This window comes from Lingula anatina, chromosome 10 (assembly GCF_051362555.1).
Source record: "Lingula anatina isolate TDL-2025a chromosome 10, LinAna3.0, whole genome shotgun sequence".
NCBI classification, from domain to species: Eukaryota; Metazoa; Brachiopoda; class Lingulata; order Lingulida; family Lingulidae; genus Lingula; species Lingula anatina.
Window position 1 is genome coordinate 16,577,244 of NC_141776.1, and position 15,198 is coordinate 16,592,441.

The 15,198-nt window shown below is 35.8% G+C and overlaps 1 protein-coding gene across 2 annotated transcripts; it reads right to left on the reverse strand.

Moving 5' to 3' along the window:
• Positions 1 to 1,465: 1,465 nt before the first annotated feature.
• Positions 1,466 to 15,061, reverse strand: LOC106177200 (intraflagellar transport protein 80 homolog). 2 transcript variants are annotated; one of them, XM_086997621.1, is made up of 20 exons: positions 14,716 to 15,061; positions 14,115 to 14,190; positions 13,513 to 13,664; positions 13,008 to 13,118; positions 12,562 to 12,630; positions 12,032 to 12,141; positions 11,593 to 11,682; positions 11,050 to 11,187; positions 10,546 to 10,670; positions 10,052 to 10,225; positions 9,724 to 9,798; positions 9,169 to 9,332; positions 8,776 to 8,840; positions 8,331 to 8,466; positions 7,718 to 7,865; positions 7,294 to 7,465; positions 6,860 to 6,949; positions 6,414 to 6,586; positions 5,869 to 5,992; positions 1,466 to 2,016 (listed from the first exon to the last, which is right to left on the reverse strand). In XM_086997621.1, exons 1-20 carry the CDS (start codon positions 14,753 to 14,755, stop codon positions 1,933 to 1,935), a joined length of 2,316 nt encoding a protein of 771 aa, XP_086853747.1. In that variant the 5' UTR covers positions 14,756 to 15,061; the 3' UTR covers positions 1,466 to 1,932. The 2 variants fall into 2 exon arrangements, with proteins under 2 accessions (XP_086853747.1, XP_086853748.1); XM_086997622.1 differs by having other exon boundaries at positions 12,032 to 12,137; positions 12,558 to 12,630.
• Positions 15,062 to 15,198: the final 137 nt, after the last annotated feature.

Here is a 15,198-nt window from a genome sequence, read left to right on the forward strand (position 1 = left end):
AAAACACCAGGAGCTGTTTAAAAAAACATTGCTCGAAAAGTTTGAGTCCACCTTCACCCAAGGTAAATCCCGAGTAGTCCAAAAAAACAAAATATTGCACCTGTTCTTGTAAAAGGACAAATAAGGATAATTATATACTAGATCGATAATTAGTTTATTCTATTGTTTTATCTTAAACCCAAAAAGAGCAAATTGTTGGCCGAAAAATTTAGACTCAAATTCGGGCCGTATCTTATTTTTTCAGACTGTCTCTGATCTACGGCATGTTAAGGGTCCTAGCGCTATGCAATCCAAATGCGTCGATGCGTTACGACCCATTTCTGGCTCGAACGACGTTCGATCCAAGACCTACGTGTAACTTTGCCTTCCGTGTCCCCTGCATGGAAGAGCGACCACATGGGAAGAGAAATGTTATGTTTTCCGTTCCATTTCCACCAAAATAAAAGCCGTCAGGCATGATTACCGATATGATAGTATTCAAAATGTGAAGACCCATTCTTTAACGTGTCAAGACTCGACCATAGCTTACATAATGATAATAGCACCCATGGTCACGAGAACCATATTTCAGCGCGTTTGACGTTACAAAACAATACTGGCCTATATCACCTGACAATGTTAGAAAAATTCAACAGAGAAAAGACTGAAGGCAATTTATTATAACCTTGACTCTCAGTCTGGATAAAACGTGACCATTGAGCACAAGGAGATGCGTTGTTTACTTGATATGTGCGGCATCGTAACAAATATGTCAAAAAACAATAAAGACAGGCGTCACGCCAGGTGATGTGAGTTGACAGGGGAGGATGACCCACGCCGACCCGTCGTTACCTGGGAGTTGACTCATAAAAAGAGCTTTAAACCGATATTTGATGAACTTTTTAGACTAAAAAATTGGCTTGGTTCATTTCAGGATAAACCCGCAGAATCTGGATGAAATAGGCTAAATATTGGCCTAAAGAAAAAAAAAACAGAAAAATATGTATATTTCTTTTTTTGTTATGAAACAGGCGCACTATTTCTATTAATCAGTTTACTACCGATCTACCTGTAGTCAAAGTGGACTAGAATTAAAATGTAGTCTTAAAATTTAGATCGACTTTAGCCGTGTGAAATGAGCAACTTGTTTTTTATTTAATTTTTTTTCTATAGATAACGGGAACAACCAGAAGAACCGCTGTGGGTTTTCATGGGCTGAACCGAAAGATGTTACGAATATAGTCTCAGCACTTCAACTTATTGGATTGTTGTCATCTCTTTCAGCGTGTAGAAAATGCTGAAGGCATAAGCAAAACAATCGCGCAGATGCCTGAACGGTTTCTTCGCAATAAAATTTGCGAATATTCAAGTTCATCTGGAATATTAACTCTCTGGTATTTTTCTGCAGTTTTTTTTCTATGGCAAACACGCTTTCAAAAAATATAAATAAACATATAATCAATAATTAAATAAATAAACACAGACCATGGTTACACACATTTATTTACAAAACTTTCAAACAAGTTCGACTGGACGGAATGTTAATTCTGATACCCATTATGTAATAGCTTAGACAACTCCGTATGAATACAATATCTTATTGGGTCGTGAGCTTACTGGCAGTCACTCTACCTCGCTCTTCAGGTGTCCACAAGATGTTTGTGAATAACATTAACTTAAACTAAATCATTATTCACACAAGCGTCTCCTTCTACACAATCTTTTTCAATGCATTTTTTAGAGTTTTAACAGTTATTCAGTTTATAGTCAGACAGAAAGAAGCTTGTTATATCTCTTCTCACATCTTCCAATATTTTCCTTCCAACTGGAGAGAAGGCTCCATTTCGTTGATTAAAAATATCTTCAAATCTTTGGTGTTAATAACAAATTGATCACGGATGGGTTCTGCACATTTTTCTGTGAGAATTGGTGTAAAATGCCTCGGCAGAAGACTTATCGTTTCCCTCCTCCTCTCTCCTTCTCCTTGGAATATTCCATTTCTATCTTCTGCTCAATCTTTTCCCAGTCTATATCAACCTGAAAAAATGTTCAAAAATGAAAATTAGTCTACATCATATTTAAAAAATAAAATAAAAATTAATTAATTAATAACACAGTCAAATAATCTTACTACATTTTCAATATCACCATTTAAGTAATTAATACAATTGTTCACTGCCTCCTTTTATGTTTTTGTATTCAGAATAGATACAAAAATCTTACAAAGGAACACATTTAGTGACAATGATGATATAACTATCTTGTTAATAAAAATCTGCCAGAATACCAAGATTTTTTTACTTATTATATATACTTAAGTTAAACTGTATTTCAGTAACAAATTATCATCATCAGAGTGCTACACACAGTTTTAATCTTCACAACAACAGGTAAATATTGGAATGGAAACAAACTAATATAATTCTCGCTATTGCTGTGAGGAAACTATCATATAATAGTTGTTATTATTAATATGTATCTTGCTAACTTATAATCTACCTAAATCTAGAATTCACCACACCAAATAATTGTCTATCACAAAAATGTCACTTTCATAAAATCCACTATATTATCCGCACATAATGTGTCTCAATCCTCATTTTGAAGACCCTTCTCAAAGCTACTCTTAATATCAGCTCACACTAATTAAATTCAAGTCAGTCCCTTAACTGTTTAAAATACAATCAAATCAGTCAACCCCAACTATCCCGTGCCTTAACTGGCTCAATGACAATGCATTTCATTGAATGAATTTGAAGAACAAAAAGAAAAAATCTTGACTGCTGCTCAGTATAAGTGTAATCACTCTGAGAATAGTACCTGAAACTTCTACATCAAAATAACAAGCTAAGTTTATATGTGTGCCCTGTAACTTTCACGAAAGATCTTATGCCTGGATTTGATCTGATTAAGGCCAAATTGTGAGTCTACTTTAACCAAAGATAAATAAGTAGAAGTACAATTTAAGCAAATAAAAAAAAAACACTGCACATGTTTAAAAACATGCTATAGGGAGTGGTCAATGTACCCATACAATACTTTCCAGGCCCGTAGCCAGGGGGGTTCCACTCTGGGTAAAATTTGACCTAGGTACATGGGGATTACATGGTAAAAGGTCCACTTTTTCAGAAAAAGAAAACACCCCCCCCCCCTTTGATATTGCTGGCTATGGGCCTGCTTTCTTTATTCAAAATCACACTCAGCAAACTAATACTTTCTGAACAAGTGCTCTCAACAAAATTCACCACCAATAGATTGGGGTTCAGAATTCCAAGTTGCAGGGATCAGTACCTTCTGTTGACCAGTAGTGAAAGTCAATAAAACTCGAGAGTGTGGACTGGAAGAGATTGTATGCACAGTCTCAGTGAGATGTTGGGAGCCCCCTTGTCAACATTCCCTCCTCTGCCCACCGTGCACCTTGACAAATATTTCGAATTAAGCAATGAAAAATCTTGACCTTGAAGCCCTCAAGATGGAGACACAGGGCGCGTTCCCAGTGAAACTATTATTCTATGTACATCGATCCAACTCCACAAGCTGACTTGCTGAATGCAATCAGATTAACTGAATTATAAGCCTCCTTTCACAGCTGGGGCCTGGGAAGGGGGGGGTGATTAACCTTCTTGTGCGTTCAGTTGCACTCAAAACATAGCAAAAAAAGCTTCTAGATGTCTGGTGTACAAGAAAGTTCGAATCGGCCTAATTTCAAAGTTCTGCAGACATGTCCTATACAGGTCACAGAGATGATTGAGCCCTATATGTAACAGACATGCCAAAATGCCATGGACCATAAAAGAGGGAGAGTTATTTTGCCTTGTTACTTCATCTGTCCAGCTGTAACCCCTGAGACTGTACAATGTATTTCTTAGATACTTTCCACAAGTGTGCTCCATGAAGCTAGGTTAAGTTAATCAGTTAGCCATGTCAAGCACAAGGGTTCCATAACCATGAAGTTTTTTCCACCTACCAAAGTGCACTTGTACAGCTGTTATCAATTAAGTATCCCACTCTGTGAGAGAACGTCCCCAAGTTTCTGACAATGAAGGACTAAAAACGAACATGAGTTTTGTGAAGTCTGCTGCTTTTATTTCAACACAATATCCAAGAACTGCAAGCAATGAAAGCTTCTCACTTTTTCTCTTTTGAAATTGGTGGTTCACTGTGTCAATATTGTTAAAAGCGAGGAAAAAAATGCTACTTCAATGTTCAGCATTGAGAAAATACCTAGCTGTTTGCTCTTTGCAGAAATTAGTTATCCCAAAATAATAGCAGTGACTTGCAAAAACTTTGACAATCCTATCATTGAACTTTTTTGCTCAATTCATGTCTGTAAGATTTTATTAGAAATGTAATGCTTAGCAGAAATAAAAGTGAATGTCATATTTCTAAGCATCCCAAAATAATACGAGTGACTTGAGAAACTTGAGAATCCTATTATCGATAATCTTTTTGTTCATTTTCAGCTGTAAGACTTTATTGGAAAACTAATGCTTTGCAGAAATAAGAAGTGGCTGTCGTATCTTTAATTATCCCCAAAAAACAGCAGTGACTTGCAGAAATTTCTCCATCCTAAAATCAACCATCTTTTCATCAATCTTATGCCTGTTATGTTTTATTGGAAATATAATACTTTGTCAACTGCAATGAGAATAACTGTTACAGTGACTTGCATATTTCTCAAAGCTACAACTTTTGTCCCGACAATAAACTTGCCGAGGTCAAATGTTGATTCTGTAGCTAAAATTTGCTAATTACGTGACAGATATCTTAGCTGCTCAATTTACTAAAAGATTTTCTGGATTAAACATACACAGTTTTAAGTAGCTGTAGGCAGTGGTTCCATGACTGTGTAATATTCCATACAAAGCTCCGTTGCCTAACTAAACACTGGCAGACAGTTTCAGTAAAGGACTGAAGTTCTTGAGCCAGGTTAAGACATTATAACTAGTATAGCCAATGTCTTTTCCATATTGGTTTTAGAAAATTGCCAAACAAGTAGAACATTAAGACATGTAGCTAACATGTTGTCAAATCTTAAACCGTGAGGAGTGGAAACTGATGCTAAGACAGTCAGAGTTTGGTTTGATTTAAGGGCTGGGTTTTAATAAAACCAACAGGAATAAATAAATAAATAAATAAATAAATAAATAAATAAATAAATAAATAAATAAATAAATAAAATTTAATTGATGTTCTTTTGTGAGCCAGGTGCCAAAACCACGTTTTCATTATGAGACATGAGTCTTCTTATACCTTTCCAACAAAAGATTAGTTTACCTGTGGTGAAATAAAGACATGTAAAAAACTTGGTAGTGAAAACAGCCAACACAAAAAGAGAAATTAGTATCAGTACACAGTTGTGTTGTGAATTTCAATATCATCTCCCCTAGGTGACTAAATTTCAATATCAATACAAAACCAGTCCCTACTAAATAACTAAGTGATGTAAAGTTCTACAAACAACATGTACCTTGTCCTCTGACTGTTAGTTTGTTTTGAAATTGAAAATGTGTACATATTATGAAACATTATCACATCATAAAAAAAAAATTACATTGTTTTTTATTTTTGGTTTAGATTTTTTCTTCAGAGACAAAAACATTTCTTTTTGAAATAAACTGTTTCAGATACTCTGATGAAAGATAAAATCCCTTGGACTTCAGAGTTCTTCACTATCATATTCATATATTAGCTAAATCTTTTTTTATCAAAACTGCTTAAATTGTATATTCTTGTGACTCAAACAAGGATTCCCAAAGTGGCAGAATAATGCAGATTTATACTGTATATGGGCAAATGATATCACTTTAAACTTAAAATTTCTCCATTCCCAAAGTAATAAAGTTGTGTGAAGTCTACTGTACAAGGGTAAATAACATGAAAACTTACCCCTTTTGCATACTGCTCAAATCTCTTGTCTGTCTCTGTCCTGTCAAACACCTGGAGATATTTCTGTCTGTATGCCAGTACTGTGTCTACATGAGTCTTGTGCTTCACTGCCAGCTCCAAGGCTCTGAAATATACCATCATTTTATACCACAATGTGAAAAATAGTGATCCTGTAAGCAGTTATCAAGCAAAATACGTATACCATGTTGTGAATCTGTTTGTTAGTAGTGCTAAGTTTTCAACTGAAACACTGACTCATATTTCCCTAAGTTACAACAGATAAGGAAGCTGTTCATCGTTACTAACAAACAAACTTATTGTGTTAAATTTTGTAACTTAAAGTCAACCATAACACCAATTTCCTTTTTCTATCTGCCAACATACTTAATCTGCACCCTCCCACTGAAGGAAAGGTGTCCTCCCCCCCCCCCCCCTCTCTCTCTCTCTCTCTCTCTCTCTCTCTCTCTCTCTCTCTCTCTCTCTCTCTCTCTCTCTCTCACACACACACACACATACACACACACAGACACACTCACACATATTACCTGGACCAGTTATAAAGCTGTATATTTTGCATGATGGCCCTGAACACCAGCCCAGCCTGCAGCAGGATGCCCTCCGCGTCCTGAGGGTTGCCAGAGAACAGAGCCATCTCCGCATTCCTGGCCTCCTTCAGTGGGATCTCCTTGATCTGGAGGATGTACTGCACCTTGTCAGCCTGGGGAGGGAAATGGGAAGATGGGGGATAAAAATGTAAAGGTAGGTGTGGGAAAAAATGTAAAATATGAAAGAATAAGCTGTGAAAATGAAGGCGATGTCTTCCCTTTATCATTCTACAGAAGGGCATGTGACACGGTTAATATACCCATGTAACTGGTGAAGTAAACTTCAATCAAATGCTGCTCAAGTTCAGTATGTATGAAACTTTGAAAATGAAAAGGCCAACTCATGAAACTTCTGACTAATTGAACAAAGTAACACATATGCTCACCTCATTGATGGCAGCATATGCCACTTCAGCTGTATTCAGTTCCTTGGCATAAGCAGCCATAGCAGCAAGGCAGGACCACATTGTGTCATCCTGAAACCAGAAGAGGGGTTTATGAGATCATGGAAATGCTCTGGTGATAAAATTTATGAGCATGTACTAAGACAGGCAGACCCATCTGCTGTGGTAACAGGCCTGAGTATGTAATAATTTAGATTGCCCTATATGCCGTGGAAAGAGGCCTGCCTATGTACCAAGATAGGCTGACCTATCTACTATAGAAACAGGCCTGAGTATGTACTAAGATGGGCAGACCCATCTCCCATGGAAAAAGACCAGAGTATGTACTAAGATAGGCTAACCTATCTCCAGTGGAAACAACACTCCTGAGTGTATACTAAGATAGGCTATCCATCCCTAGTGTAAACGGGACTTACCTTGACAAACCTGCACAGTCTGACAGCATCTTCCCACCGCGACCCCATCACAAAGTTGTGCAGCATGGCCGGGTAGGGGGAGATGCCTGTGCTGACCAGAGAGCCATCTGCGCGGCGCAGACTCACATGACTGCCCAGGAAACTTAGCAGTTGTGGGTTCTTGCCAAACTCACTGGAGGAGAGAAGATACCATATTACTGATCTGGACAGAGAGATAATCTTCTTTTTTCTTTCTTTTTGTGTTATGCAAATTTTTATACATATTCAATTATAAATTTGTAAACAACACTAATCTATGCTGAAAGCCATATCCTTCTGCTACTAGTTTGACTATTTTCCACACTTCTACATAAAATTGCTTTTTCAGCAAATTTACAACTCAAAGACAAATGATTATAGTCAAAGGAGATGTCAAGAGATTTACCTGGCATCTTTTTCACAGACTGTCTTTGGCAGCAAATCTCTGTCTACGTATGCCACGTTAGGATAATACCAGACTGTGAACTTCCCATCAGCCATTGCAGCTAGCATATTACTGTTGTCATTCCAGACTTGAGACAGAATCATTGTGCCTGATGGATTAATACATAAATTAACAGCTAGCATATTACTGTTATCATTCCAGACTTGAGATAGAATCATTTTACCTGATGGATTAATACATTAATAAACTAATAAACAAAGAAACACTAAGCCAAATATTATTATTAACCACTGCTTTGGTGCAAGCATTTTAACATTTTAATTAAAAATTTGAGATGATCCACCATCTTATGGTAATAAAATTAATAAGCTTAAAATGAGTTGATCTGTTTAATAAATTGTTCAAAGATATTAAAAGATATTTCTTTTGTGTTCACAGGCACTTGACTGTAGGTGTCCAATAGACACAAATATGACACAAGTTTATGCTTGTGAAAAAAGAAAAGATAGAAAAAGAAATATATATGATCTTATAATAAACTTGCCTTCAAATGAGACATTTAGATATCTTGCAAAAAGAAAAATCACACTACAGTAAACCAAGAAATGCTAACCCAGTTTGACAGTCTTTCTCTCTGTACCAAATGTTCTAACAGAGGTGAGGTACAGGTCTCTGTTCTTGTCTATGATGGCCAGCCGTCTCTCATTGGAAGGACCACACTGGTCCAGAGCTATCTCCATTACTTCCAGCTGGAAACAGACACACATGTGTATACAAATTTACATCATTTCTGAAATGTTTATATTTTCACTTTTCATCTTTAATTCATCTTGCAACATTCTATTTATTTCTATTTATTTATTTGTTTGTTTGTTTGTTTGTTTGTTTTTTTGAGAGGGTATCATACTGAATGAAAATATAGCTATCCACGCTGCCTTTGAGCTATTCTATATGATAAGTGAATTTCATCCTACAAAAATTTCTTGAACAAGTGTTAAAAGATTTCTACACCCCGCTCTCCCACTAAAAAAATACACATAAAATCCTAGCCAGAATACCTTGTGTGTGATGGGTTTGCCATCTCCCAGAGGTTTGCCTGTAGTCGCCTCAAACAAGTGGATCACTGAAATATAATGTTATACTGTAATAGCTCTCCTGACTCTCTATAATCTTACTTTTGGAATTTGACTTTAACTTGCTGACAATTCTAGTCAGTCAGAAAAAAAAATAAATAAATAAAAAGTAAAAGTTAATTTAAATCACTGGCAAGAATTATACTTTTTACTTTCATCTATTACATTCAATGGTCTCTGACTGACACTGTCTGCCTGAAGTGGCACAGAACCTTGATAAAATTTTGTTTTTTTGACAAATAGGACCCTTCCCAACGAAAAGGGCTCTTCTTTTGAATTCTTCACTCCTCCCCCTATCCATATATCTACATATCTTACCTTTTTCATCTGTCTTGTCCCTGATGGCCACTGTGTCATTGCTGATGGTGACAGTCTGTGCATTGAGGACATCTGTTCTCATTCCCTGGAACTTAGGTGAACACACCAGTCTTCCCTCATAAGAATACACATGGACGCCTACATTGTCTGCCAGCAGGAAGTGTCTGGAATAATAATAATAATAATAATAATAATAATAATAATAATAATAATAATAATGATGATGATGATGATGATGATGATGATGATGATGATGATGATGATATTAATAATAATTTGTTACAGTTATAATGCCCAAAGCTGCTAACATTCTTAAAAAAAAAAAAAAAAAGAAAGAAAGAAAGAAAGCCGTTATTAGTTCTTCGAAATACAGCAATCTGAGTACTTTAGCAAACTTGCAGCATTTAATGCATGGTATTGCTACTTTTACTGGCTCTTCCTGAATACCTATCATAGCACTGAAACTCTAAGGTTTTTCACCTTAGATGTTCATGTACCATGAAATATGAGACACCAAGGCGGACCTGGTTTAAAACTGAAGATGTTTTTACTTACTTCTCAGCCTGCAGTATAAGGTTAACGGCACCCTCTTTCAGATCAGATATCATGGGAGTGTTCCAGTTACGAGTGCTGAAATAAGAGCAAAATCTGAGTGTTCATACAGTTAAATCAACACCACTAAAATAGTCTATTCTATTGTTAATGTTTTATTTTGATTTTGAATGGCCAGAAAAAAAGCACACTGTATGAGAGTCATATCAAGTGTTTACAAAATACCATCTATAACACCAAACAAACTACATTTCCCTTGGTTCATGTCTAAAGCTGAGGAAACCACTGTTCTGTGACTCTTAAAAAAAATTAAAACCCATAGTTATACTACCTGTACACATAACACTGTGAAGATGTAGTAACTACTAGATGGTTGAACCCCAGCGAGGTTTTGATGATCCTGTCTCTAAAGTCTAGCTTGTCTTTGGTATCGTCCACTACATTCCTGACATCTATAGTCTTAGCTCCTGTCACTGTCACCTCAAAATTCTTCCACTCTAGACGTCTGAAACATAGAAAATGACATAGATTTAATTATTTCAGGAGCAGAGATAAGTCTAAACTTTATGAGTACACTTATAAAGAGAGTTTGTCTGGCTTAACACCACATTCTGTTTACTCCACAATCCTTTTAACCTCAATACAACTAAAGAGACATTAATACTGAGATGATGCATGTAACAATGTATCCCCCCCCTCAACACAATGTTCAAAAATATTGCCAATGTCAAAACTTTGAGCTGATACACAACCAAAGCAACAATTAATAAAACTGTCCCATTCATTTTATTCAGTTTGACGAAAAGCTGGGGCCCAAACACTCACTTTTCCACCAGGTGTGCAAAGATCACATGACCATTCCCACAAGCCCCTGCGACCTGCGTGCCGTCACTGGACCACGATAATGAAAAGATGCTGCCTGTGTTGGGCTTCTCCAGGGCATATGACCACTAGAATGGTTAAAGATGTATTCATTATCTTCATTTATCAATAGAAAAAATCATTTTTGCCACTTCAGACCATAACAAGTTGATCCCACTGATATGTAGCCACTATTGAGTTGTAAGTTTTATTTACCTAATAAGCAGTAAACCCCAAACAATAAGGATTACAACTGATGTAAATATCTTATTCCAATCTTCTGTCTTTTTTTCTACCTAACATATCTTTTATCTGTAATTTAACAAAAAATTACACATACGCAAACAAAAAATCCAAATGAGGCAAATGCGCTCTTTATTATTATTCATTTTTTCAGAATATAAAATAATTCAACAAAGACTTTCTTATCTCTCTCTAATCACAAATCAACAAACCACATCCACCTACCCCAGCCTTATCACACAATCTAAGAGTGTTAAAAGATCCGACAGCAAACAGCTCCCCGTCAGGTGTCCATGCCACAGAGGTGATGGGGTAATCATGGGTGACACTGCTGTACAGGAGACGACCATAGTGGTCCCACACCTGGAATACAGTCAGAGATTTCTATTACAAAACACCTGTCTAAATGAGCACACACCACACACTTGGGTGCTCTATAACAAAAAGTCTTAAGTTCATGGACTTAGATTAGACTGCTTAAGTTGGATAGCCGACTATGCAAAGTGCCTGGATTTTGCAGTGCAGGACTATGTAACATTAGGAGTAACCTACAGCAGCTGCTGCAGTCAGTTGAGTCCACTGTACTTTTCTCATAGGGATTCAAGTACCATTCCCTCCTAACTGGACATCATTATTACATGTTCTTCTGAGATGACGATGCACTGTCTTCTGCCGCTGCAGCACTAGATGTAATAACATCCTACCCACCTGCAATAAGTCTCTCTAAGCTGAGCATCTGGTATACAACATGAGATAAAAACAATTTACCTTGTACTTGCAGTCCTCTCCTCCAGACAATATCAAGTTGTTGGAGGCATTCCAGTCAGCTTTCAGTATCACACCATCATGGGCCTTCCACTGGGAGACAAATAGTTTATCACAATATAATAAAATTTATTCATATCTTCTCCTAGAACTTGTGGACGTTAAAATTAAGTCAAGTTTTAAACCCATGAATAAATCTCTTCTTACAAGACAATAAAATTTAAATAAATAATTTTTTAATGAGACGAAAAACTCCTCTATAAACTTTCATGAGAATAATAAACATGAAGCATTTATTGGTTAAAACAAAAACAAGTGAAAGCACCGCACACACAGATATAATAAACCTACACAAATATGGCACAAAAAGACTTATATACAGTATTTCATATTCTAGATAGTTATTATTTGTACCAAAAAAAAAAAAAAATGCTGAACTGACCATGACAGGTTTGGCATTGGCCTGCATTGGCTTGATCACCAGCTGTTTATCATTGGTCAGCAGTATCTGGTCATTATCTGGACTCCAGCACACTGAATACACTGGGCTGCCTGAAGGTATATATATGGGACATATTATATATTCACTTAGCATGTGAAATATGTATTCAAATGTTCTTTTGTATGGACTCCAGCACACTTGATAACAGTGTATACTGGGCTGCCTTAAAACATCACGTTACATATTTTCTATTGGATAAGTCTATAGATATAATGTAAGTTCAGATGCTCCATTAGTTGACTGGTGAGTTAATACTTTCTTCTGAGGTGTACAACAACTGTTATAAATAAGAAGTTGGAAGTCATGCAATAGCATAATGGTTTTATTTTGTAATTCCAGAAAAATGTATTCCACTGGATAACATATCTGAGTATGTTCTATCACATTACATTTTTAAGCACAGGTACATGCTTGAGTTTCAATTAATATATATACAATTCAAAATCTCCATAGAACACAGTGTGACTTACTGTTCTGGACTAGAGTTGATCTCAACATTCCACTTCTTGACCAGATTTTTACAAGGCCATCTTCTCCAGCTATGGGAACAGTAAAGAAATGTTGTGAACAGATCTTGTTATCATCATAGTGGTAGCAATACTACTGCCACTACTAGTTGCTATATCAACAGCTACTACTACTATTAATAAAAACAAAAAATATCCTAATACAAATAGTGATTTTAAATATGGAAAACTGTAATTATTTCATTAATGAAACTTCTTCTAATAGTATTTTTATTTTCACACTAACTCATTGCATTATACCCTTTTAAGCAGTATATGTAGCCTTAAAAACAAAAACTACTCTTTCTTTCTTCCACATATATATATTATTATTTTATATATTATATAATATATATTATATAATTATTATTATATATTATATAATAATCCCTGAAGTATGCCTAGCCTACCTGTCACCATAGCAGTGCCATCATAACTCCACCTACAGGCTAACACTGCTCCCCTGTGGGCCTCCACTGACTTCTCCACACGCCCTGTCTTAGACACCAAATGATATTTGCCTGGAAAGAAGAAATTTGGTTTCAAATATAGCTGCTCCTGTTCCAAAAATACAAAATAATCATAAGCAAATTCCATTAAAAAATATTAAAGGTCAGTAAAACCTCAGGATACAACTCAACCAAACTATGATGGGGTGAGCAAAATTATATCAATCAACATAAATGGAAAAGAACTACAGTACTATATGTCTGACACAATTAAATTAGGCAGCTAAAGAGGGATAAAATAGACCTGTATATCTGAGATAAATTCAAGAACCAAAAACACACTGTAATATCAATATAACATAAATGAGGATTCAATAGTGAATCAATCAATAAATAAATTAAACCCAGTACCCATATCTCTGTACAAAACAAAACAATAAACAGATATATCCCACGGCATCCTTACCATCTGAAGACCCTAGGACAAAGACGTCAGCTCCTCCAGCACCCCCTTTCTTGCCCCCTGCCCCACTCTTAGGAAACCAGTGCAGATCTGTGGGGTAGACATCATTACCCAGCTTAACAAGACATGTGCATTCATTGTTCAGCAAATTCCACCTGAAATATAGTCATGGTGTGTAATGAAACTAAATATTAACATAAACTGTCCAAATATCATCAAATCTTTATAGCAAATTTATGTGTTTTAAACTTATTATAATGTTCAGCAAATTCCACCTGAAACATACATGTAACAAGGAAGCTCAAAGCTGACAATTAATACAATAAACTACCAACAAAGTTATCAAGTGTTATTTGCCTCCCCCCCCCCCCCCCAAATCCTTCTGTTATTTACCTTTTCTACTCGGAATGGTAAGTGACATCAGTGATATTCATCTATCATGTTGTAGAGTAATAATAATATTACACATTGTTTTTATCTCCTCACATCCACAGTTCATCACTAAAATATAATTTACATCTTTACCTCTAACTGCTTTAAAAATATCTCTTCATGTCATATACACCATAAGCAAAGACCTACATTAATACTTCTCAAAACTTTACCTGAGTATCTGGTGGTCATCACTGCCAGAGTAGACCTCATCAGGAGTCGTCCACCCAGTACAGGTCACTATCTCTGTATGTGGGAAAGAGTTAAGGAGGAGAAAATAGAGTAAAAATGTGGCAAGTCAATTTTAAACACAGTCTCCACTTTATCTATTGTATAGGAATTTCCATAAGAAGACAAGTAATACAAAAGTATTAATTTAGAAAATGATAATAACACATAGACAAACATTAACAATTAAATCCAAGATATATACAAATATTTGTGGTGGTCAGACCATTTGTTTTCCACTAGGCAACCCTTGAAAGAGCACCTGCCAATATAAACACATCCAAAATAAATTCATGCCCCAGCTCTTATGATAGAGTTGTTTGCAATGTTTGATAGTTTCCCCGAAACAGATACAACCCTTTTAAATGAGTAAAATGCTGGACCCACTTACACATGTAAAACAGAGTTTTAGAATGCTTCATATTTCGCATTGCCATCAACAAAATCATCAAATCGCATTATTACATTTAGCTAACCTACAGGATTTTCAAAGATTCTAAATGAATTTTCAAAAACAGCTCACAACAATCATCGTAATTAAAAGGATATGTTTAGGTTCCTTCTGCAGTGAGGTTTTAAACCTCATTTTAACCTCTTCTAACACTTGTTTGTCAACTCTCTGATGTCAATGTTTGTCGTTGAAGTTCTTAGTCGCAGTGCTTCAGATACAGTTTGCAAGTCCCCTCGACTTGCGTTTAGAAGCTAGCTGTATTTTCTTTTAAACTTAACTCTTCAACCTACTTCACGATATCAACAGCATCACACCGATTGCGCCTTTGTGAGTATGAATAAATGTAAAATCAAAATGAATCGCCTGAAAATGAAATATCTGTCACTGTTTCTGCTATGAAATCTTCAACCCGGTGGAATGTTGCGTCTGCGCATAACCGGAAGTGTGGTTCACAGAAAGCTAAGCTTTAAATGTGTAGAAGTGAAAATTATTTAAAACCAAAATTACCATAATTGTACAAAAATAATAGAGAATTTATAATTAAAAATAAATAAAATCTTTATATAAAATATTAGTGA